A 26422-nucleotide genomic window follows, 5' to 3' on the forward strand; every position below is an offset into this window, starting at 1 on the left:
GCAGGTTATATCATCACAGGTTTATCATCTCACACACTATACCATACAATACCATTCCACATCATGCTTGTCTTTCAGTATCCTTCCACATCAACACAATGTTATTCCACATCGCTCCATAACTTTCAGTCTCTCTGCATACTATTCATCATCAAGCATTTTCAACAACAGCACATCATTCTGTCTTTCAATATCATTCCACATTTTTCCTCAACATATCGCACACTCACTCAAACCGTTGCATATCATTCCACACTTTATCAACATATTACCTACACATATTTTTCACCGATATTATCACACATCTTTCAAAATAATTCCTGACATTCCAAGTTTATTTTCTCAACAAACAAAAAAATTGTCTTTTGATGTGCACACGTATCAGTTTAATTTTCACTGAGTTGATGCGGGGCTACCTTTGCTAACATTTTTTGACGTACAAGCAACCCCTGGACCGAGCACGCTTTTCCCGAGGCGTTCAATTACACTCGCAAAATCAGCACGAGGCGGTGTAATGATCGCCAACGAAGACAGGTCGGGCAAGTAGACACATGAAAACACCCCGGCGATGATACGCCACGGGTGGGTGTGTCCTAACAAACTTGCAACTCAGGCATTTATTGACATTTTCTTTCTCTCTGGCTCGCTACTTCACAGGGGCTTTACATCGAAAACAAAAGAGCGTTGAACATAGCGCAAAGTCGCCTGCTGCGGAACTGGAGTAACCAACGCTATGAAAATACAAAAAGGAAAAAAAAAAGATTTTTTTTTTTTTTTTTTCCTAGAACGCTCAATTTCCAGAAGAAAAGGTCCAAACGTTTTATCGCCGGATCCATCACGTCAGTCCACGTAGTCGAAGTCCTCGGGAATCCCGAAGGCTTTATCGATGCGGGCGTCGTCGAAGGCAAACTTTTTCTTGGTCCACGACTTGATGGCGAAAACATTGTCTGGAAATGCGAAAGCGGGAAAAACGACGAATTACGTATCCGGGGGGTTACGGGCACGCCTAGTCGGGAGGTCGTGCTCGGGACCGCTCGAGACGAGAAAAATCTTCGTTCTGTTTCGGCTCGTTCAGTTTTAGGCAGAAAACTAAAAGAAAAATGTTTCCTTTCCGTTTAGGTCTCTATACTAACTGATTCATTTGATCAACTAGTCAGGCCTGGGTCAACCCGTGCCCGCCACCAGTGGAATCTTGTTTACTTTCTGTTCCATCTTCATCAGCGACCCGTTTGGCGGCGAGCAAACTAGAGGAATAATGTTTACTTCCTGTTTAGTAACCCATTTAGCTGATGAACTAGTCGGGCCTGGGTAGAATCGTGTTTCATTTCTGTTTCAGCTTATGCAGCAACCTGTTTCCATGCCAAGCTTTTTGGGTATGAATAAAATGCTAATCTCCACAAGGGGACTCAAGTTCTTCCGCCACCTTCACTAAGTTCGAGCCTGGGTATAATCGTACCCTCTGATGGATGGTAGGGCGGAAAACTAGTTAGGCCTGGGTAAAAATGCGTCCGCCACAGGTAAAATCCCGTTGTGGTCTATCTACATCAACTACTCGTTTTAGCGGATAGGGCCAGGATATGCTTTTTATGTTCCCTCTGCTCAAATTCTCTATCAGCTTCTGCAGCAACCCGTCGAAGCGGAAAACCGGCCGGGCCTGGATATAACCGTGTCCTCGTCTGATGGGATCCTGTTCAATGTTCCTTTCGGTGACAACGGCGGCCCGTCGACGCGGCGAGCTTGACCTCGATTTACCACGTGTCATTTTGATGACATTTTCTTCACTTTTCACTTCCTGTTTTGTTTTTGTTCACTTCCACTTCGGGCGCCTTGCAGTTGGGTCACCCGGACAAGCGTTCCGACATGTGTCAATTGTTTCACAAGCGGGGTGTGTGGAAAAGGTAAAAAAAAAAGAAATACTCACCTGTCCACCGCGAAACGGCTTCTTTGGCCACAACGTTTGATTTTCCTGCAGAACACCATAAGGCAAACTTGTAAGCAGTTTCCTCACGATGATGACGGGCCAACGAGGAAGTCAAATAAGTCATAATAATAACTTTGATATTATATGGCGCTGGGGTTACGTTCACAAGAATACCTACAGCAAGCGAAATCCACATAATACTCTTTTTTTTCCCTGTAACTTTTATTCACTTTCTTTTAAATTTGTTTCTTTTGCAAAACTACAGATCCCCTCTGGTGCCAGGGTATGAACAAAAAAATACTTGCACTAGTCCGTGCGTACGGTTTACTAATTAGTAATCCGTGCGCACTGGTGTCCCGGGGTTTGTTTTTCAGGGCTATTCCTTTGTATATTTTTTTTCTCATCAGCAAAGAAAGTGGCAAAGGTTTGGCAGATGTATCTATATTTTTGTCTTATGCGTGTTAAAAGTGTAAAAGGCGAATTAAAAGCGTTAAAAACAGAGGTCATCTTGCTTGCTGAAGGCTTGCCACTGGTACTCACTCATCTGCTGGACAATTTGCGGGTCGCACTCCTCGTACTTGTCCAGCTCGGCCTGCAGCTGCGCCCGCTGCCCTTTCAGATCCTGAAGCTCCTTCAGCATGGCGCTCCTCTCTTTCTAAACATACGCAGGCACGTGGCCGTTATAATGATGATATTTCATGCGCTCGCGCACGTTTGCTTACTGTATCCTCGCGTCCTTCTTTGGCTTTTCCGATCGCCTCCCGCAGTGAAGTTTGCCGCTGCTTTGCGTCCGACACCTTGGGGTGTAAACGGTTTTGCGTTAAAAAAAAAGACATGTAAAAAAAATCGGATTGTTTTTCTAAGCCTTTCTGCATGAACGGAGTGGTTCTCAACATTTCTTGCTATGTATAACCAGTGCAAAGCATTTTTGGATGAAAGAAATAAAACCCAAATATTAAACTTTAGAACTGAGAAATGCCTCACCCCTTTTAGGGCATCAACAAGCATTCACTCGCAGTTGCTGATATATAACCCTATTCAAATTTCACGTAGCCCCTAAAGTCCTTTTCCGTACCTCAATTTAGGAACCGCTGCTATTTCGTTCGGGTTTTTGTAAGCGCGCTCACCTGTTTGTTCAACTCCTTCAGTTTGAGCTCCCGCGCATGCAGGGCTTTGCTGGGGAAGGCCCAATAGTAGTTGGAGGTGCCCACCCGCTCGCAGTCCACCATGTTGTCGTCCACCAGGCTCTGCAGAACCTCCTTCACCGACATCGGCGCTGAAAGATGCGACATCACCCCAGCGGGTGGCAGCGGTTGACTTTTAGCTCGCGCGACTGAAGAATTTTAAGGGGAAGTCAAGCCCAAAATTTTCCATCCAATAACATGTCGTCTGCGTCGGAAATGAATTAAGTAGCAAAATTAAACTGCTTTTAGCTAGCTCGGGTGGCGGCCATTTTGTCAGTGGCTGTCGGCTGAAAATGATGTCAAAGTTGCAAAGTCGGTTTATATTGTGTTTTTCCTTTTTCAATGTTAAAAATGACGCACTTTTAAGTATACTTCGAAGCACTGTTGGACCAACTCTTATATTTAGATTGAGTCTATCCGCTTTACGGAACAACAACTACCATAATAATTTCCAAATGAGATGACTTCCTTTGGGAAAATCGAATTGTATTGAATGAAATTGAAGAGTTGGAGCAGATTTTTTTTTTTTTTTTTTAATGCACGTGCCTCTCTGATGTGAACAAAGGCACAACATCTGCGGCCTGTCAGGCGCTCGGAGAGAATGTAGCCCGGCCAGAATGACATCTTGAAATGTGACACTTCTCAAGAGAAAAAAAAAATGGCAGCACTGTGTTCAGTCACTGGCAGTCTACTATAGGAAAAACATGCAGGGATGTGCAGCCCCCCCCCCCCAACATCATTAATTCACAACATGATGGCCGAGTACGGGGCTTAAAAACATGTGCTTTTAATCAGCACCAAGCCCCGTCCATCTACATTGTTATTGTTGCAGTCAAGGCGCTAGAGTTTCGCTGCAATTGAGAGCATACCCTTGCAACTATTAACTCTTTAAGTGCCCTGCAAAATTCAAAAATACATCCCCTATGGTACCAGACGATTTTGAGCATGTTCGCTAAAGTGGAGAAAAAAACAAACATATAAACATATAAACATACATTTTTTTTTCACGTATATATGAATTATGTGTAATGTGCTTATACAGTATGGTCAATAACAAAATTGTTTTTATTTTGCTCAATTTTTCTGTTGCAGCTTTTACACCGGTGCAATATATACGGTACTATTTAGCAAGCAGCAACAATTTTACAATTTTTTTGCTGATAACAAGGCACGTGTGCATGCATGTGTGTTTTTTACTGATATTTTCTGCTTCCTATTTGGCATCTGGGAAAAGAAATCGCCCATGTCTGATGTACAGCCTTTTGGCCCGTCCCTAAAAATGAAGCTGGTCATTTATTCACGCAATAACTGTTGTTTTCGATGTTCTAAAATGCTAGTTGGGCCTAGTTATAATTGAGCCGTACAATGCTGCAATCCTGGTTAGTTCCCATTACAGCAAAGTATTTAGGTAGTAAACAAGCTAGGCCTGGATATAATAAGGTTTTCTGTTGGCAGAATCCTGCACAATTGCTGTTTTAGCTGCTAAAGCGTCAACCCATTTAGGCAGGAAGCACAACTGGATGCGAGCGCGCCCTCTGCTGGAATCTTGTTTACTTCTACTTGTGAAGACCCGCTGATGTCAAAAATATGGCCCGCGGGCCGGTTCTGGCCAGGAACTGAGTTTAATCCAGTAGGCGAGATGATTTTGTAATGTAAAGTATAAAAATGAGCTGAGTTTTTTCAACGAATGAAAATCTTGAAATGTTTTATGATTAATAGTAATGTTAAGGTTTTATGATTAATCGTGATGTTATGCATATTCTGGACAGTATTAAAAAAAGAATACTAAAAGTAAAGATGTTGTTTTAAAGTTATACAAATGTATACCATGATGTTATTGGTCCGGCCCACATAGGAAGAGTTTTTCCTCTGTGCGGCCCACAAGCTAAAATGAGTTTGACAGCCCTGCTTATCTCTGAACATTATTGTTTTATGATCCTGTATTAGAACTTACTTATTCCCTTTGATTTGGGTGCAATCTTCTCAATGTCGCTCATCTGAAATACATCCTTCTAGAAAAACAACAACAATAAAATCATTGCTTGTGCAAACAAATAAAGCAATTGTGATGTTTTCTTTTTTTAAAAATCGTTCTTACTGTTTCAAAGAAAATTTCCATCATGCGACTTCTCTTTTCCTCCAAGCTTAGTCCTTTCTTTTTGGACTGAAACACAAAATTGACAACAATGCCAGAACCACGAATGATGTACAATTACTTATGATTAATTTTGTACTGCTAACTGAAATAAATGACGATACTTCCGGTCAAGACGTAAAACGAAAATTTGCGTTGAGATGAATGGGTTGCGACTGGCGGCATTCAATTACGGTAGCTTCCATTCGATGGCAATTTTCATCATTTTTCGGATATTGTTTTCAATTAAAAATACAAATTGGATAACTTCAACAATTTTATAAAATGTCACTTAAGGTAATACGGAGGGGCAGGGTAAATTGAACGTTGGAAACGTCACTGGCACTCGTGAAAACAGTACTGTCGACTCAACCTTTTTTTTAATTATCTTACCATTTCGACGAGTCTCCTTTCAAAAGTCCAATCTACGTGGAGTCCAAGTCAAAAAAATGTTTTGTGATATTTGTCCTGTTTTGTTGTTGTTATTTTAGCTCCGGACGGGAAACAAATGTCGATGCACTTCTGAATTTCCCGCGAGTCAAATGACACACGGAAACTACGTGAGCGTTCTTGTTCTTCTTCGTCGACTGCAAGAAACTTAATAGCGCATTATCGCCACCAACCGGAAGTTATGACCCGAATAGTCGTAATTTTCATGATTCATGACAAATTTGAAATACCATAAGGAATATCTTAATTTTTTAAATAAAAAAAATGGTATTTTGAGCATAAAGTTGCAAGCATTAAGAGAAACGGCATCAGTTTTACAATAGTTGTAAAAATACAAGAAACATATTTAAAACCTTTTAAATAATTTCAATTGTATGTATTCATGTCAATAAAAAAAAGTACTGTAAAAGCATTAAATAATGATGACAAAGACACCAGAAACTTATTTTTGTCCAGTGGGCACTTTAATTCCTTTCAACTTTAAAAGAAGTATAAACAAGAAAACATAATAATTTAACAGGAATGTGTAGAATGTCAAAAAAATGACGATAGTCACCTGAAACTGTGCAGCTATGTATTTTTTGTACTGTCAGACTATTTGCTACAAACATACTTTGTTAGTACGAGCTTGTAAATTGTTTATTTTTGTAAGGCAGACACAAATCTGTGACTTGCGCGGGTTAGTTGAATTTCCAATCGGTGACACATAGACGTTCATTAAAGCCATGCGTATATTTTGCAATATTCTACTAAATATGGTGGACTTGCGCGTACTTTTTTCTATTTTTTTTTTTACCTATTTCAGGTACCATTTGAGTGCATTATCCGAAGAAATGTAGTGACTTTCTCTGTCTGCTGCATTACGCATCGTATATAACACCTTGGGCCACATGAAAAAAAATAAATAAATAAAATGAAATTTCATTTTAACCATTTTTTATTGTGGCACTTGCACGTTTGTGGAATACATTTTAAGTACAGTGTTCCCCCGTTACATGCGGTTCAGTTATTGCATGGATTTTTATTCTTGACCCTGTATAGAGCAATTTTATGTCTTTTTAACAAAAGAAAAAAAAAAGAACAGAGCAAGACAAGGAACTAATGCAATTCATCATATCGAAAATTTTAATTCATGACCATGACATATTCTAATGCAGGTTTATGTCCCTGTTTTTGTTTTTACGTCAGACCAGTAAAAAAAAAAACTATTTTATGTATTTTATAAAAGAAAACAACAGGAAGAAGAGCAAAGCAAAAAAAAAAAAAAATACATTTTTGAAGATTTTTAGTTATGACCATAACGTTATGTTTACTTCGCTGTTTTTCCACCTTCTAAGTCAGACCTGACAAAAAAAAACTGGTTTTATTTAAACAAAACAAGCTAACTAAAAAAAAAGCAAAAAAAACCCAAAACAGAAACAATAATCAATAAATTCAAAACTCATTTATTTTGGTGGATGTTCATTTATGACTGTAACTTTATTGCAGGTTTACCTTGCTATTTTTCCCGGACAAAACAAATCTTATTTATGTATTTTTTCAACAAAAGAAAGAGAAAAAGGTAAAAAAGCAAAATAATAATGTTTTGTGTGGATTTTCATCTATGACTGTAACTTTATCGCAAGTTTACATGATTATTTTTCTATTTTTTTCGATATTTTTCCTTCTAAGTCAGACCCCCCCCACACCAAAAAAGAATTCCTTGTATTTCTCAAAGCAAAAATACATGACGGATTTGGGTTGCTGTGATCGTTTTGGGATAGTAACCACCGTGATAAACGAGGGAACATTGTAATAAAAAAAAATTTGAATACTCTCCAGTTTGTTTGGTTTTTTTTTTTGCATTATTGCCATTTTTGCGCCTTATGTTTTCAGTATAATTGTGATGGAATGTGTACGTTGGTGGTTTAAAAAAAAAAACAAAAAAAAACAGGCAGTCCCAGTGAGAAAAATGACACACAGCAGGTGAAGGTGGACCAGTGCAAATCTGTGTGTTTTTTTGTTTTTGTTTTTCTGGTTTGTTGCGCGTAGCGCATACTGGCTACTGCAGGTAGCGGTAGACTTTGAAGCAGTGGTTTCCCGAGTCGGCCACCACCACGTGCCCGTCGGACGTGAGCGCGAGACCTTGAGGGCCGTACAGCGGGTCGGCCGACGTGTTGATGTAGGACAGGAAGGAACCGCTGCCGTCGAACACCTGACGCAAAACACCCAAAAAATACAAAATCATTTAAAATAATAATAATAATAATGCATGGAAAACATGGTTTTATAATCTACTTACAGGAATTCTCAAAAGAAAATCTAATTGAATATTTTTTAATGATGTGACAGGAGCAGAATAGTTTTCCTTTCAAATTAACAGCAAATCGATTGGAACACAAAGTGTCTGTTTTGTTTGCGAAATGATGTTGCAAAATGTTGCGTGTCTTTATTTTCAAACGTCTAATTGAATATTTTTTAATGATGTCACAGGAGCAGAATATTTTTCCTTTCAAGTTAACAGCAAATCAATTGGAACACAAAGCATCTGTTGTTTTTTTTTGCGAAATGAAGTTGCAAAATGTTGTGTCTTTCAAACGGATGGATTTTTTTTGTTGTTTTTTGTTTTTTTTTTTTGTTTCTTGTCAAATGGAGAGCTAGTTAATTGGAAGAGGGCGCGACACGTTTTGCGCCTCCACCGACCTGTATCCGACTGTTGCCCCAGTCGGCTACGATGATGTTGCCGTTGACGTCCACGGCCACGCCGGTGGGCGCGTTGAACTGACCGTTGCCTTCGCCGTTGGAGCCGAACTTGAGCAGGAACTCGCCCTCCGTGTCGAACACCTGCAAATTTCAGGCGAGGCGTTGAGAAGCTCGCCGACGGGCGCCGCGCCAAAAGGGGCCTCCCTCACCTTCACCGAGTGGTTGTGGAAATCTGTGATGATGATCTCGTTGTTGTGGTTGACGGCGGCAAAGTGGGGCCCTGAACGGGAAGGGGGCGGGATTATTTTCTCCATTCAAAAGTGTGCCAAACGCTCATACGTTCAAGTGGTTGATTACTAATATATATATAAATAAACATGGCTCGAAATTGTCCGACGTGAGGCGCGTTCGGGCGTCACCTGCGAATTGCCTGTCGCCGTTCCCGCGGTTACCAAATTTGGTGACCATCTTGCCATTGAGCTGGAAAATGAAGACGCAGCACGCCTTGTTGTCCACCACGATCACGTGACCGTTGCGGTCCACCGCCACGCCCTTGGGACCCATCAGCTTGCCCGAGCCCATTTTGTTCTACAAAAAAAAAAAAAAAAACTGAGCCCGGTCCCAAACAGTGAAAATGTAGCTTCTTTGATCTAGTTACATTACTTGAGTACAAAATGACCTCAAGTCTTTAGTCCAATAGTTACTAAATCCATTACCTTAAACGTTACCTCACCAATTTTAATACCAAAAGTAATGAATTACTTGAGGCAGTTCATTATTGAAGCGATCAAATATTTTCTACATTTTTTTTTTGAATATATGGAAAAAAAGCTAAAAAATAGTTTTCTGACACGAGGTGGCAAAGCACTGCTGTTGTCCTCGTCACTTCAACACAGGTCCATGGCGCCAAAGTACTATTTTAGTCGAAGTGAAGCTCCTCACTTCACCTCAAGGTTTGTCCACCAAGATGCAACATAATGGCGCCAAAGCCCAACTGCTGTCTCTGAGAATTTCCTCAGTTCACCTCAACATAGTTACCCGACACCAAAATGATGGCGTCAAAGCACTACTTTTCTAACTGCGCCAAGGAAACTGTGACTAAACAATGCTTTCATTTCATCACACAAAATAGATGCTGTCACCATATAACGAAGGATGCCCCCCCCCCCCCCCCCCCCCAAAAAAAAAAAAATGTCGAAAACGTCAGCGGGCTCACCTTAAATTTTCCGTCGCCGGAGAAGACGCTGACCCACTTGTTGTCGTAGTCGGCGATGATGATGTCGCCGCAGGGGTGGACGGCCACGCCCGTGGGCCGCTGCATCTGACCGGGGGTCCGACCCCGCACCCCAAAACGACTCCGGAACAGACCCTCATTGGAGAAAATCTTACAGGCATAACGTGAGGAAGATTATAGTGTTGTAGTAATACCACAAATACAAATCCCCCCTACCTGCACACACTGGTTGTTGCTGTCTGCAATGAGCACTCTTCCCACAGAGGTGCACACGCCTTGCAGATTGGTGAATTCGCCTTTGTTGCGCCCTTTGGTGCCTGCCAAATATCAAGATCTTCAATGGAGACCAACGTGTCGTTGATGTTTACGTGGAATCATTGCAAGCTCAAAATAACCATTCGACGTTCACTCGAAAGTGCCCTTGAGGTTTACAAAATGCAGGCCGTTTGCTCAATGCTACATGAATGCCTTTATCGATGTCACTAACGTGTCTTTGATGTTTTTAAAAACGCAGAAATGTGTTCACTTTAAAATGAATTTGTAAGTTTACAAACAGTACATTGGATTGGAATTTGAGTTGAGGACTGGAAACCACACGCTATGTTGCATGAAGTGTCTTTGATGTTTATGAAACCCGTTTACCAAAACGCGTATTTTGGATCTTTTTTGGAGACTCGAAGGCACACGTTCTGATGCTTGAAGTGTCTGATGTTTACCAAGAGATGCTAATTGGACTTGTTCCCTCTAAACTGCCTTTGAGGTTTACAAAAAAAAGCACTCTTATGCTAAAGACGCCTTGAATAACGTCAAAATAACCATTCGACGTTCACTCTAAGGTGCCCTTGAGGTTTACAAAATGCAGGCAGTTTGTTAAAGATGCTACATGAACGCACTTATCGATGTCACCAAAGTGTCTTTGATGTTCATAAAACCAGAAGCTCAATGCTACATGAATGCCTTTATCGATGTCACCAACGTGTCTTTGATGTTCATAAAACCAGGAGTTTGTTCACTTTAAAATGCAGTAGTAAGTTTACTTGTACTTTGGATTGGATTTTGATTTGGGGAATGGAAAACACACGTTAGTTGGCCTTGAAGTGTCTTTGAGGTCTTACGAGACACAGAAGTTTGACTCATTCTGTAGTTAATCGTGTTTGTAAAAGATCGCGAGTGTCCCTCGGCGTTCGACGACATCAAACGAGACAAATGGGTAGGATGTGCCAGGGTGTCTTTGATGTTTCCGAAAAAGAAAAGCCCGTACCGATCCTGAAGATGAGGTCGTCCTCGATGGGGTTCTCTTTCCTACGGCCGGTGCTGTACATGCTGGCGGGCCTCTTGATGGCCCTCTGCTTGACGTGGCCGGCGCCGCCCGGCGACTTGAGCCTCCTTTGGACGGCGTCGGACGGCGCCGAAGCGTCCGCCGACTTGCTGGCCTTGGTCTTGAAGGGGCTGCCTTTGATATGCTCCTCGTACAGGCGCAGGGACAAGATGAAGGTGCCCTCTTTGGGGGCGGTGAACAAGTACTCGTAGGTGCCGTTCTTGTTGTCCAGGATCTCGCCGTCGCCTTTGCTGCCGTCGGCCGCCGAGATCTCCGCCGTCAGAACGGCGTTGCCCATTTTGCAAAGCCCGCCGTCTTTGTCCTGAGGGATAGCCAAAAAACGTCTTTTTTAAGTGCGATGCATTTGGAACGCGTAAGGTGAGCGTTCAATCAAAAGAACGACGGACTCAAAGTTGCGTTGAGAAGGCCCCGGCAGAGACTAAAATATGGCGTGGACCGTCAGAACAAGACGACTTTCCAGAGCTTCTAAACGCTTAAGGCGGCGTTTCCGTTCACGTCGATGGGGGAGAAAAAGAAAGAAAGGAAAGCCGTGACGTCAACCTTGGTGGTGACGGTGACGGAGGTGGGCACGCCCGCCACGCAGTGGCGCAGTCCCTCGCCGGTGGCCACCGTCTCCGAGGCCACGGCGTTGGTGGTCACCACGCTGCCCAGGTTGTGGATGGACTTCTTGACGCCGTCCGTCTCCAGGCGGAAGTCCAGCTGGTCGTTCTCGCCGGGGCGCAGGGGGAGCTCGCGCGCCGCCAGCTCGGCCAGACGCTCGCTCATCTGCTTCTTGACCAGCAGCACCTCGGCCTCGCCGCCGTGCCGCAGGGCCTGCTCGGTGAAGTCGCAGCTGCTGCGGATGCCGTCCTGGCCCTGCAGCAGGTTGTCCAGCTGAGCCTGCAGCACCTGCCAGCGACCACCGGGGGGCGGCGGGAGAGCTTTCCGTCAGTTAGAAGAAGAAAGGATGACCGAGACGACCGACAGGCACTTCACCCCACCTAGCTTAGCCTACTGTAGCTTCCACGCTACATTATACCTTTAGCGCGGAAAATAGGGCAAATTTATTCAAAAACATCATAAACTCAATAAACATTTGCGATATGAGGAGAATATTATGAGAAAGACGCTGGCATGCTAGTTTGGTGTGTAAACAATGAACTTGATCATATGCTATGACTTTGTTAGCCTAGCTTAGCATCAAAACTAAATTTCTCTTTAAAAATGGATTAAACATAACGTTTGTTTCGCAAGATAGCTGGATAGATACTTAGCTGGAGCGATAGATTATAGTGCAGAAACAGAATATGCAATATACAAAAAAACCTCAAAGACGTTTAAGTCATTTAAAATGGTCTTTAAAAACCTGATTTACTTGATTTTGTCCATGAACCAAACAAATGCTTGATAGTAAACTTCAAAGACATCAAAAACAGCAGATTTTGTGAACCGCAAGGCAGACCTAATGTGTGTCTGTTTCAGTAAACGTCAAAAGGCATAGCGTCTCCAATCAACCAATATGGAGTTTAGGAAAAAGAAGAAATCCAACAGGGGGCGCCATTGTTCCATAGTGCCGCACTAATGACGTCAACAAGCCGGCCGGGGCACAAACAAAAAAAACTGTCAGCATTCTTTGAAACTTCAGCAGAACCGCTGTATGATTCTTCCAGAAAGAGCAACACCCAATCATCAAAGACCTCAAGGAGAAGCACCAAAGCAGAATCCCTGGACGCCGTCTTGTTGTTTTTGAAAGAAGCAAAGAAACTCACGTGAATCAGCCTGTCACACTCATCTTCTGCTTCACCGCCTGATGCCATTCTGCATTTATGGCACCCTCTCAAAGTCCGTTAGTCTTGCACGGTCTTTGAGCCCTAAAGCCACAGCGGAACCTCTTGCAGGGCTTAGTCCGCAGATGCAGAGCGGCACACCCTGCGAGTGCACCCTGTACACTGGCTCCATCTATCTACGAGCAGGCGGAACGCAAGATGATTCCGCCCACCGAGTTCGCCTGGCCAACACCCGCCCTCCTCACGCGGGGCTCCAGGGGTGGGAGGAGCCGTAGTCAGTCACAACCATGTGATCACGCTCCAGGGGACAGCAAGCCAAACGTGATTATTTTTTGGGGGGGAAGAAGAAGGGGGCGAGTAAACCCAGGACTCTGCAGGACTCGTCTGTCAATGTGCGATTAGCATTAGCTTGAATTTAGCATTGCTTTGGAATGTTTACAGGACCGGTTGGAAGACGAAAGCAAACATTGGGCTTTCCAAGACTCGACGCGATCACTCAAGTTTACAAAAATGCACACAGAAGGTTCAGGGAGACGCCGAACTGTCTTTGATGTTTACAAATACAAAGAACCTTCATCGACGACTTAAATTGATCTTAGATGTTTACAAGAACATGCATATAAGGTTAATTGAAAACTTTAAACCGCCTTTGAGGCAGGACAACGCCGACGTGTCTTTGATGATACCAGGAATTTGCATTTTTCCCGAAGCAAAATGTTGGGGTCACGGGTATTCAAGATTTTGTTCGATGTTTACAAAAAGAGCCGTTGGCTTTGCGTCGTCTAAATTGCATTTGATGTTTACAAAATGTCTTTGATGTTTACAAAAACATTGGGTCCATTGAAGACTTACATTGAACTTGCAAATATTCACGTATAAGGTTCATTGATAACTCTAGACAGTCTTTGAGGTAGGAAGACTCTTCGACGGCCACAAAAAAATGCATTTTTGTGTAAAAAAGTTAGTGTGAGTTGTTGAAGATTTCTTTTTCGATGTTTACAATAACACACGTCAGGTTTGCTGAAGAATTTAAACAGTCTACACGTTAAGTTCAGGGAGACTCCACTCCATCGCTCCTTTGATGGCTACAAAAATGTGCATGTCGGGGACCACAAAATGTTGGCCTCGCGAATATTCCAGAGGGTCTTTGATGTCGACTTAAACACGTTGGGTTCGCTCAGTCTAAATGGTCTTTGATGTTTACAAAAACCAATTGAAGACGAAATTGTCGGAAAGCCAAATTGTCTTTGACCTTTCCACAGATGCGTTGTGTTTTTGAGATCCCTTCACCTTCTGTTTGAGGCCGAAGTTGACCTCCAGCTCCATGAGCAGGACGCTTTTGCGAACGTTGAGCGTCTTCTGCAGCTCGTCGAAGGCGGCGTGGATGTCGTCCTCGATGGAGCTCTTGCGGCCCGTCAGTCGCTGCAGGATTTCCGAAAGCGTCAGCAGGGCGCCGTCGATCTCCGGCAACCTGACCGAAAAAACCAGGACAGAAATCGCCAGCGCAGAATGGTGCGGTATTACGTCTTCGATACAAAAATGCTACAAATGCAATAATAGCAAAAGTAACTACGCTGTATGATCACATGTTTATTATTATTGACGTACCTCCTCTTGACGGCGTCCATCTGCTCCAGCAGCGAGGCCTTGTGCTGCTCCACCACGTCTTTAAGCGGCACGGTGGGGTGCTCGCCGTGTTCGCCGCCGGCGCACTCTTGACACATGGCCGTTTCGCACGGCGGACAGTAGAATTCCATCACCTGCGTTGCAAGGAGTTCAAGAGTTTGATTGTCAAATCCACAGCAACGCGACAGGATGAAACTACGCGAACAAACTCCCTTTTTTCGTGGAAAATTTGTATCCAAATTTTAGGAGTACTTTTACTACCGCAAGAGGAGTACAGCCGGGGTTCACGCGCTTCGTTTTTAAAGTATTGGTGACCCGCGAAGGCCACCGATACTAGCCGCCGATACTTCGGGAAAAAACTAAATCAAAATATATTAAATAAGTGCCAACCAGTAAACTGTCATTGTGTTGATTGAAATGTGTCAACTCGCTCTGTCTTCAAGGTATCGGTTCCGCACGAAGGCTACCGATACCAGCCGCCGATACTTGGGGCAAAATAAAAGTGCCAACCAGCGAACTGTTCTATATCTGCCATTGTTAAATAAAAAGTGTTCAATCAAAAGTCATTGCTGTAAAAGACCTTGAAGAAAAGTCGACCAAGTCGGGTCAGTCATTTTTAAAAATATTGTTTGTGCCCCCATTTAAATAGCCAACTTGAGTAATACCACTGTGTATTACGTAACCTTACGTAACCACGCGATGACATCATCACAAATCGCCACTTAGCAAATTTGAGGGGAATTCTCCGAACTGAGTCGCGCTTACTTTGCCGCCGTGGTTGGGGCAGGAGAGCAGCTGCCCGGCCGCCACCGTGGCCACGTCGTTGAGGACGGCCGCCGTCTCCCGACCGGCGCCGGGACGCCGCCGGCCCGGCGAGCGCTGGAGGACGTCCATCAGGTTGGTGATGAAGAAGTTGTTCTGCAGCGCCGCCACGCCCTTCTCGGGCAAGATGGACGTCTGGCGGCACACGGGGCACGACAGCGTCAGGCTGTGGGCCGGGATGTAGTTTTGCAGGCACCTTGCCCACACATGGACGTGGATTCAAAAGACATTCATTCAGTGTCAACGTCAAGTCTTAAATGGAGCTTTTTTGTTTGGATTTGTTTTTTGGAATCGAGTGTAAAGACTTTGAAATAAAAGATGTGTTTGAGTTGAGCAGCGTCCAGAGTCCCACAGGGTCTCTTTTGTCCCCCAGACAAAAGGACGACAGAGACTCCAGTGCCAACCGCGCTGACTGTGATGTCATCGCACGGGGAGTCAGTTGCGTTTGAAAAACGGCTACATGCAAAAGCTGAGGGTGTGCGCACTTATGCAACTGCGCTAGTTCTGCTTCATTTAATGTCACATCTTTTTAACCCGGTCATTTAGCTTACAGGTCATATTAAGGATACAAAATGTTTTTGTGTGAGTCCTTTTTTGGCGCAGGGGTGCCCAACATAAGGCCCGCGGGCCGTGTTGTTGTGCTTGTAATGTTTTGGACGTTATTAAAAAAATAATAATAATACATTTGAAGTTGTTTTAAAAAATTGTGACCCGGATTTTATTGGTCCAGATTTTTCTGTATACGGCCCGCGAGCTAAAACAAGTTTGAAACCCCTGCTTTTGATTCTTAAACAACTGATGTTACCCATGCTAACGGTTAGCATGTCAATGTCATCTTTACCGGTGTGTTAGCATTCTACTAGCAAGGAAGTTGACAAAGCCAATGCTGTTTTTTGTTTAAAATATTTTCCTGAATCACACGTATTGATGTTACCCATGCTAAACGTTAGCATGCCAAAGCCTTTTTCAATTATGCGCTAGCATTCTGCTAGCAAGGAAGTTGACAAGGGCAACGTTGTTTAGAATCCAAAATATTTTCCTAAATCACAAGTATTGATGTTACCCGTGCTAAAGGTTAGCATGTTACGCGTTAGCATTCTGCCAGCAAAGGCGCTGATAAGGGCATCGTTGAAATATAAAATACATATTTAGTAAAGGGTTCCTAATTAGCAACTACTAACGTTAGCAGGTAAATGTGGCTTTGCCATGATCCGTTAGCATTAAGCTAGCGGCTAAGTGTCAAAGTTTAAAAAAAAAAAAAAGTGTGGACTCACCTCTCACAGAAAGTATGCAGGCAGGGCAAGACTTTAGGGTTGTGGTATCGCTCCAGACAGATGCTGCAGATCAAGAATTGCTTGTCGATCTGGCGCACCACCGGGCTGGGAATGGTGCCGGCGTCAGCGGCCATCCTAAAAGCGGGACTCGCCCCGGGCCGCCCCGGCTCTGCCTCCTATTTTCCTGAGCCCTGCCACACACATCAGCTCCATCAGCGACGACGTCCCTCAAGGCCCGAACGGATTCTTTCGGGGAGGTGCGCGTTCGCTCCTTATCGCCCGAGTCGGGAGGGGACTCGGACAAAAGCTCGTTTGGCGTTGCGCTGTGTTGCTTTTACATCATAGGACAGCCGTTGCCAAATGTTACAAGCTGCGCACCCCTATCGATGCCCTATCTGAGCTGGCGCACCCTACTCAGGGACGCACCGGGGTCAAATATGAAAGTTTCATAGTGAGCATTGCTGTATTCCTATTACATTGCAGAACAGCCAGTTCCAAGTGTTTTAAGCGCACCCCCTTCAACACCCCAAGAAATTTGGCACACCCAAACAAAATAATCATTTGAAAATGTCTACGTTTGAAGTTATAAGAGGCAACGCCCCAAAAGGTTGGGCGCACCACCTGGAAACCTGCGCAAAAAAATATCACTAACATAAGAAACCAATTTGACATAGTAGAGCTGTTTCCCAAACCTCTTAAGCCACGCCCCTCTTCAACGGCCAACAATTGGTGCGCCATGAAAGACAGACCCGACGCGGCGCCGAATGAGGCGCATCCCTCTAAAACCTTTTTCCTTCAATACGCCAAACATAGTGGCGCAGCCCTCAGCCCTATCGAGCAGCCCTCCAATAACCTAAAAAGCAAACCTCATTTAGCGTGCGGCCGCGTTGCTTTCACGTCGTACAAGAGGCGATCCCGAAGGTCCCGAGGCGCGCGCCCCCCTCGTCGCCATCGTCGCCCGCCATCCTGCTGCCGCTTGCTCTTAAGAAGCACTCTCCACTAATACATAATGAATGAAAAAGCAGAAAGCGGGACATTCTGTGCCGGCTCCAAAAATAAACGCCTTACCCACAATGCAACAGCCGGCCTGACTGTCGGAGCGTCCTTTTCTTCACAAAGTGACTTTTGTTATCGGGCAGAGCAGAAAAAGTGTGTCAGGGCCACAACAAGCTGAAACAAAAAAGCCAGGGGGCTCATCTACACTGCATGTTGTTGTTTTTTTATCCTCCAGGTATGAAATTTTGCCCTAAATGTACTTTGGTGTCGAGTCTGGTTTGAATTAAGGCTACAATGAGGTCATGCAATGTGCTTGTTTTCAAATGACAGATTTTAACGGCATCTGGGCCGCAACGAATTCAAAACGCTCAAACGCAGTGAAAAAAAACAAAGGTTAAGGAAGTAAACTAGTCCTCTCAAGATTAAAAAAAAGATTGAATTGATTAAAAGTGAATCCATCGCAATATTTTCCATGATTAATCGCAATTAAAAGACACAATTCCAAAGATGTACTTTTGTGTTTTTTTTCTTTGTAAAGACTTTCAATTTGAGGTTCTCATTTAAAATCTTTTTCGATTTTGCGTGTCTAAAATAGGCTGTTACTAAATAAACGAAGTATTAGAATAATACATTACTCTAAGTAATTAAGTACTAAAGCAGTTGACGACTTTATTAGATGGAGTAATTGATCATTTTAGGAAACAGTACTGTTCGATTACTTTTGGTAACTAAGTCTATTTTTTAGCATTTGTGTACTTAAGTACTAAAGTAATCACTTTAGTACTCAAAGAATTGATTCATTTACATACTAAAGCACAAATAATTAACTTTAAGTAATCGGTTACTTTAGCACGTAAGTAAACAAAGTATTTGATTGATTACTTTAGTACTTGATTACCTAAATAATTGATTATTATATTTACTTTGGTATTACATTAATTAATTACTTTAAGTAACTTAAGTACTAAAAAATTGAGTAGTTTAAGAACTAAAGCACCAATAATTAACTTTTCAATATTTTGATTACTATGGTATAAAACAGTTAAGAATTAAAGTAATCCATAAGGCAATGAAGTGCTAAAGAATTGATTATTTTAGGTACTAAAGCACAATTTAACTTACTAAAGTACTCAATTAATCGATTAGCTTATGAAGTAATTGATTACCTTAGTCCTTGATTTCATAAATAATTGATTACTGTATTTACGTCACTTTAATTGCCCAAAGTAATTGTGAATGCCACCTTAAAATGTACAAAAATGTGCAGAAATTCTATTGATTAAATCAATCCTGGAACTGAATTACAAATGATACTCTTTTTGATGCAAAATGTTCAGTACAGAACCTTGGCAGAAGCTAACATTTACCAAAAGGAAATACCGGGTACAACGCTAACGAGCTAAACCCATACAAGGCAACGCTAGCTAGCATCTTAGCTACAGTCACAAGTTGACCCCACAAACAACTCATTTTGGAGATATTAGCATCAATGACAACAAAAAAAGCTCAGCGACACTCGTGGGACAGATCTCCCAAAGAGAAGGAACAACGCGTGCGCAGCCACAGCAAGCGCTCCCCACCACAACACGCACTACCAACAGCGGCCAGAGGCGGCGCCGAACATCCGAGACTAAGCCAAACGAGGCACGAATCCGGAACTGTTCAAAGATCAACTGAATCAGTTCCAAAACAGCCAAACGATTTCACCTTGAGAAGCACCGATTTAGAGGTTTGCGAAAATATCCCCGGTGCTTCATGAAGCTTCGTTTGAGCGTGGCTATCAAAAACAAGAGGATGAAAAAGCTTCACTTGCTAAACGCTAACAGCGGCGCAACACAAGTGCGCACGCGGCGACACGCTCGCCTCTTATGTAATCCCGTCAAGCCGGCGTCCCAGCTTTGGCGCTGGCAAAAGGATCGAAAAGGAGAGCCCTGCAAACGCACCCCGGCAAAAGCGTCCTCCTCTTCATCATCATCATCATCATCATCATCATCATCATCATCATCATCCGACTCACTTGCGATACTTGCGAACGGCCTCGTCCTCCGCCCGTCACATCCCTCTCGTCCTCAAGTAAACGCTGTTTCTCACTGCCGTGTGCAGCATGGATGGAGGGAGGGGTGACGGGGGGGGGAGGGACGGGGGGGGGGGGGGGGGTGACGAATGTGGACCGAGCAGATGGAATTATGGGCGCCGGGATGCTGACTCACCCCGCAAAGCGGGAGGTGGGGGCTAGTAAAAGAGATGGATTTTTTTTTTTTTTTTTTGCTTTTGAAAATGAGATTGCATTTATTTATTGATTTTTTTTTCTCGCTGGTTTGTGTTCACACTATGAAAAAATTATGGTCATTACTTTCTAATTGTATTGAAAAAAAAAGTTATTGATGTGCCGTGATGGATGTTTTGTCTGATTCTTTTTCATGATGAGTTGATTTGAACCCCTGGGTGTGCGGGGATTTTTCACTAGTTTATCATCGCCCAAATCGGGCTGACTTTGAAAGCCTCATAACCTGCTCAAATACAAATATATAAATATATATAAATATATAAATATACATAAATATATATATATAATATATATAAATATATATTTACGTTCAGCCCCTCAAAATGTTCAGCGGCATCAGCCCTGTCCATACATATAGAATTATATAAATAGATTTAAATATATATTTTTTGGAGGGGGGGGGGGCATACACTGCCTTTATGTACAAAAATGGTAAAAATGCCACAATAGCAAAAGTAACTACTCTGTATATTTCTACATTTATGACATTGAAACAGAAATATTTATGACGCCATAATTAGAGTATTACGACTTCTGAAGACTTTTGCATGATGGGAGTCCAGGCTAAACCGACCTTGGAAGTTATTGAAAGGCTTAAAAATCTCCTCAATTCGGTGGATTTTTTTTTTGCGTCCCGTTCAGGAGTTGCCGTTGAAAGGATTCATGCAAAAACATACAGTATATATTAAGGTTTAACAGTACATGAAAATGTCAGCGTTATTCATCGTTTTCGTCCAATTTAATCGTGACTATCTTAGTGAAAACCGCTTGAATTTGTATTCTTTTGTTTTTGACGCACCGGTTGGTCATGTGACACTCGCCTGGCAGCGATTGGTCGCTAACTGAGCCTTCGACACGCGCGATGACATTTTTCCCTCGACGGCAGGTGACGTAAAAAATGATTTATTCATCGATTTAAATAGCGACAAAATAACCATATTTCATCGGTGACGAGGGCTAAATAAATAGACTATCCTTTCAAGAAGTATTCATTGTTTGCGCAAAATAATTCAGTCGTCAAATTTGCCTCGGTGGGTGCTGCTGTTTGGGTTATGGCCGCTTTTTTTTGGAAGGAACCCTTTTGCGATCTAATCTGGAGCGCACACGGATGATTTGAGATTACGGCGGCGTTTCCTGGGTGTCGAATGCATCGCGTGAGGTCCGCATGCGTCAAACTCGCCTTTCTGGCCAGGCTTGATAAGAGAACGAGCCGTCTTCATGTCATGTTGTTTTGTTGCCCCCGAAAACAAGCGCACATGCCGTTATCTTGCGCCGCTAATGCTAATCGCGTGTATGCTAATGTTGTTCGGATTCATGATGGCGTGTTTACATTTGGTAACAGCTTTTTCCTAACTTTTTTTTTTTGCATTTTAATCATTTTCTGCAATTTTGCAGATTAAATCTGGATTCAGGAACATATATAAATATTTCCCTTATTTTTTCAAACAATGTTTTTTTTTTTTTAAATCACATTAAGGTACTGCAATATTTTCTCCAGATTATTCTTAAATAAAACATTAGCATTTTTTAGATTTGTCACCATAAAAAAACTTTTTAATAGCCCAGAACATTTCCCTTATATTTTTAGACTTGTTAAAACTTTTTTCCCATGGTTGCATGGCAAGGTTTCCTGAAAATATTACTTTTAGCCAGGAACAAAAATAAACAAAACAAAAAGTCTTTTGGCCACTTGATTAGGTACACCACTGCAGTCGGCACCAAACACATGAAGAAATATCCCTATATCCTAAATTCCATATTTAAGCGAAAATGACACCTTTTTGTAATGGTACGACGCGAAAGGCAAAAATGTCATTCTTCCCAGCTGACTATACAAACACGCTAACTAGCATAACAAGCTAGGTAAACAACAGTGTAAAGAATGACTCACATGACTTTTTTGCATCCGTTTGTCACATCAATCATCCTCAATGTTGCTCACCACTTCCTGCCTTGCGCTTACTTGAAGCGCATCATGGCCGCCCCGAGCTCCCGTCATTGTATGCGTGTGTGTGTGTGTGTGTGTGTGTGTGTGTGTGTTGCCGGTCAACTAATCCTCATCTTGGGCGCGGGAGACAAAAAAAAAAGATAGGAATGCATGTGAGTTCTTCCAATAATCCAAACAAAGTGGCAGGCAGACAGTGGGTGAGAGGAGGTGGGACAGAAGGGGCGGGGCACCAAAGGAACCAATCAGAGCAAACAACCCTTACGTTTACATCCTATTGCACGACTTTGTTTTTAGAAGAAATTGAAGAAAAGTTGGATTATTCGCCATGGAACTAGTGTGCGAAAAATGTTTGCATCCGGCACGCACGTTTGTCATGGCAGGACATAAAAAAAAAAAATCATTCTAGAACCTATAGACACCATTTTGGATCGAAGGTATTGAGAAGGTAGATTGTTTTCCACCAAACCTCTGATTTACTAGCATCCGGCACCAGAAAATTCGCCGCGCGTGTCCATTGTGATGCACGATGGTCCATAATAGAAATGATGTGAAATCGACAAGATAGTTGCTCATTTTGGGCTGAAGGTGGCGCTTTTCTGTGATTTTAGCCGTTTAAAAGATTTGAACAAGAGCAAAGTGCTCCCTAAAAATTCGGCCAAAATTGCCAACAAATTTAAAGCGAGCCGACTCGAGAGTTTTGCGCTTGTGCTGCTTTCCCCACAGCAGATCACTTGAAGCTATGAGGTTAAATCAACAAGCTGCGGTTGGACTTTGATCATTTCGACAGGTTTTTTTTTTAATCGATAAAGGAAACATCACAGATTGTTTGTTTGAAAAGGGAACTTTTAAATAGGCGCTTTAAAAAGACCCTTGAAAATGTGATACCTTGGTGGAGGTGTCAGCTTTGACGTTGCCGTTCCTACTGATCACTTTTCACAAACCGTGTTGACTCAAACGCCGTCAAATTTGTCTCATGGATCCAATTTTTTCAGGGAGAGGCATGTCTAAAATTCAATGTTGCTGCCAGCGTGCTGCTTAAGTTTAAATTTAAGAAAAAAAACGTGATCTTCAAAAACCTATTAAAAAAAATGTCATTTGGCCTTATGCGTTAAAAAAAACTTTATATCATAATTTAATTGACTTTCTTTACTCTTCTGAGTTGTTGAAAAACAGCCCACATGAGGACTTAGTAGACGAGCTCAAATGAGTCAAAAAGATAGAGACCAAAAATGTCCACTGCAGCGGACACAAATCCATAATGTTTCCAATGTCGCAATCTTGTCAAGATTTTGACAAATTTTGGTGCGTAAAATGATTTGTTTTTGACACACGCGTGCTCACGTTAACACGATTAGCTCATGTAAATGTTGATGCGTGCACAGGAAGTACCAGTTTGTCAGCTGCGCGGCCCAATAATTTAGCTACATGACTCACCACCAACACACAAGCACAAAAACAATAAATGCTATTAATAGCGCTCTGTATTTCTGAGTGTTCAACTTCCCCGCAGAGCCAAAACCAAAAAAAAATAAAAAATCATATTCAACTCTTGTGCACACACTTTGCAGACTATACACATTGCATTTTCCCCCCGAATTTTGTAAATGTTTTTAAAGGCGTAATAATGAGTTATTTATGAATATTTTTCTTTCAACCACTCAAAATTCTCCGTGACATCAGTTCTATCCATACATATTCAGTTTACATTCATTAACACCCACAAAAACATTGAAAAATGGTACGGTCTGTCTTTGTAGCCTGTGACGTGAAAAGGGAGCGCCATTAACTGGTCTCTACCGCCACCTACTGTCTCAAAGTGAAACACAAGTCAACAAAGAATTTTCTAGTTGCTGACATAGTTAAACTGCCGATTAACGGAATGTTGCAAAAATCACGGGAAAATCAATGTCAGAAATCCAATCAGAACGCGTCTCAAAAATTATAATTATAATGGTTTTATATGGTCCAAAATTTGGACAATGATTATTTTTGTACACATTTTAACCATCTGCTGGAAATTTCAGCTCCCTAATGTTTTCTTTCCCATTGTTTTTTTAATGATATCATAAAAAAAAAATCAAAGGAATTTCCATCATTTATAACATAATGACACAAGGGTTAGAAAAACCTCGTTTCTGCTCATGCAAATGTGAATGGCAATGAATAGAAGAATAATACTCGCAAAAAAATAAAAAATAAAATAATAATCATAATAAAAACAATGTATGAAGCGATATCATCGTTACCAGTTTTGGTTCCAGATCCATGATTAATCCCGATTTAGTACACACACATAATTTGTACAAAGAAAAATCAAGAGCTCACCTGGATTTGATTTGGTTTTGTTGACAGATGTGGTGAAAAAAAAAAAAAAAACTCGGGAAGGGTGAACAAGCGATTCTTAACTTTGACTGGACATTTACGAAGTGAAGGGAAAGTCCATTTGGAAGCTGCGCCATCCCTCCTGTACCAACTGGCAGCGCCTCAATGCATTTCCAGCTCAATTCCCTTCAACCAGACCAATCACATGCAAAATAGCCCCCCCCCCCCCCCCCCCCCCAAAAAAAAAAAAAAAAAAAAAAAACAACGAAGGGAAGAGGACTTTTTTCACATCAGTAATTTTTTATACATGAGGACAATAATGGGCAGGAATAACAACAAAACTGGTTGATAACGTTTTAAAATATAGAGCTATTTTTCTTTCTTTAAAGACTAATAAAAATATAAAATTATTTGTTTGTGGTGGAAAAATATCAAAGTTATTCAATTCAACAATGTACTGAAAAATGTTTCTAAAGGTAACTTGTCAACTGTCTCTATAAACAAATTTAAAGTTTTATATTTTGATTTATTTTCTACCTACATGATAGGCTACTTGTTTTAAGCTATTTAAGCTAGCATAGCTGTAGCATATGTTTGACTTTGTATATCATTATGCGTTACTCATTTTTTCTAACGATATATCTTTTGAATATTTGAGTTATTATTTGATTTACATGTGCTTAACACTTATTAAAAGAAAAGTAATGTTTGTACCTGTTTCTCTTAGTTGTATAAAGTTAGGCTAACATTAGCTGTAGCATGTATTAAACTTCAAATCATGTATCTTACTTAAGAAATTCATGCAAACATTATGGCACTAAATTCATGCTAACATTGTGGCACTACCTATCTAGCTTGCTAGTTAGCTAGCTAGCTAGCGAGTATTGCTACCTGGAGAGCTTGCTAGCTAGCTGGCTTTCCAGCTGTCTTGTTTTTTGGATAAATACAAAAGTTATCTTCATCCCTTTTTGAAGGGAAATTTTGTTTTCATGCTAAGCTAGGCGAAACATAGTTTTAGCATATGATAAAGTTCGCTGTTTACATAGCAAGCTAACATACGAGTGTCCTTCACGTAATATTGTCCTCATACAATGAATGTTTATTGGCTTCATGACGTGTTCCAATTGATTTAAGTAAGAAAGCATTTTTCAGTGAAGCATGTCGGCTAAATCTGTGCTATTTGCACCCCCCGCACCCCAAAGGTGTCACCATGGCAACGGTACATCAATGCAGGATCCCATTAAATATTCTTTTCATGTCAAAAAAAAAACCACTGTGAGAAGAAAAGGAAGTTATTTGCATTTGGGTTCCATTAAAGATTTTGTGCAATGGAATGAGAGCATTTATTGTCAGGTTCCAAGGAGGGGGTGCACTTTTAAAGAGGGGGGGGTGCACTTTTAAAGAGGAATCTGTTTAGCATGCAAAGCACAGAAGCACTGGACCACTGCGAGAATTCTCTTCAATTTGTTTATGTGCTTTAAATTTGGCGGTGATTCGACAAATTCTGTAAAGAAGACTTTTTTGCTTGCTCTTTGCAAAATTATATTTGCTAAAAGAAACAGCAACACTAAGGAGAGGAGAAATATGCCCAGTTGAGTGAATAAAATATGTTGCTTCTATTCACTACCAGTCATTCATAGCTATAACACAGCTGACTTTACCGGAGATTACTTTGTAGTTGCACCCTTTCTTAGTCCTGGGTTCATCTCTTGCTGATAAGAGCATTCTGAGAATGCAGAACCAATTTGCATTCTTTCCTGTTTGGCTCTTGGCCAGGAAATCCAAGATAGAAGTTTTTTTTTAAATTCTGATTTAGGTTTTTTTTTAACTTTCAACCTCAGCAACACTTTGTTTCACTTGTAGTGCATGTGACGGATGAAATTTAGACAAATGTTAATGAAACCGTCTTCTATAGTTCTATAGTTATAAATGAGAACCGACATCCACAACATATCAATTCTGCTAAACTATTACGCGTTGATTTTTTCTTTAGATTTTCATGTTGCTAAGTGAGTGTTTTGAGGGGCTGTTTTTCTTCTTTCACTAAGTATGGGAAACATCTCAAAAAGGCAAATTAGAAGACCTTGGCATAGCTTTTCAAGAATACGATGACTCACCTCATGTTTTTTTCCATTTTGTTCCTGTGGAGAATCCGATCTCGCTCACATTTTGAAGCTCGCCATCATATTGTCTGCCAAAAGAAGCAAGCGGCGCACTTCTTACTTTTGGAGTAGATGCCGTGAAGCGAAACGCGACCAACAAACTGGAATGAAAACGCACGACGCCACTCACTGTTTGCGTTGCGATGCCGGCATGTCGTCCGTTGCGTCACTCCAATGTCGATCCTGTAGCTGTAGTAAAAGCATCGGAAGGTGGTAGGTCAGGGAAAGTCAGCATGGCGTGTTACTGACTGACTGACTGACTGACTGACTGAGTA

At 41.9% G+C, this 26422-nt stretch overlaps 2 protein-coding genes across 6 annotated transcripts; both read right to left on the reverse strand.

Moving 5' to 3' along the window:
- Positions 1 to 317: 317 nt before the first annotated feature.
- mnd1 (meiotic nuclear divisions 1 homolog (S. cerevisiae)) lies at positions 318 to 5790 on the reverse strand. The gene is made up of 8 exons (XM_088419761.1): positions 5633 to 5790; positions 5204 to 5269; positions 5060 to 5117; positions 3049 to 3197; positions 2644 to 2718; positions 2462 to 2576; positions 1922 to 1966; positions 318 to 947 (listed from the first exon to the last, which is right to left on the reverse strand). Exons 1-8 carry the CDS (start codon positions 5633 to 5635, stop codon positions 841 to 843), a joined length of 618 nt encoding a protein of 205 aa, XP_088275887.1. The 5' UTR covers positions 5636 to 5790; the 3' UTR covers positions 318 to 840.
- Positions 5791 to 6131: 341 nt separating this feature from the next.
- On the reverse strand, positions 6132 to 26394 carry trim2a (tripartite motif containing 2a). Of its 5 annotated transcripts, XM_088419035.1 has the most exons (14): positions 26278 to 26394; positions 26103 to 26176; positions 16433 to 16623; positions 15102 to 15354; positions 14319 to 14470; positions 14001 to 14181; positions 11485 to 11832; positions 10867 to 11245; positions 9822 to 9922; positions 9588 to 9755; positions 8791 to 8959; positions 8581 to 8651; positions 8372 to 8512; positions 6132 to 7883 (listed from the first exon to the last, which is right to left on the reverse strand). In XM_088419035.1, exons 3-14 carry the CDS (start codon positions 16564 to 16566, stop codon positions 7731 to 7733), a joined length of 2250 nt encoding a protein of 749 aa, XP_088275161.1. In that variant the 5' UTR covers positions 16567 to 16623; positions 26103 to 26176; positions 26278 to 26394; the 3' UTR covers positions 6132 to 7730. The 5 variants fall into 5 exon arrangements, with proteins under 5 accessions (XP_088275161.1, XP_088275160.1, XP_088275157.1 ...); XM_088419034.1 differs by lacking the exons at positions 26103 to 26176; positions 26278 to 26394 and adding an exon at positions 21607 to 21803; XM_088419031.1 differs by lacking the exons at positions 26103 to 26176; positions 26278 to 26394 and adding an exon at positions 19446 to 19601.
- Positions 26395 to 26422: the final 28 nt, after the last annotated feature.

Source organism: Hippichthys cyanospilos, chromosome 7, assembly GCF_059441005.1.
Source record: "Hippichthys cyanospilos isolate Australia breed blue-spotted pipefish chromosome 7, RoL_Hcya_1.0, whole genome shotgun sequence".
NCBI lineage: Eukaryota > Metazoa > Chordata > Actinopteri > Syngnathiformes > Syngnathidae > Hippichthys > Hippichthys cyanospilos.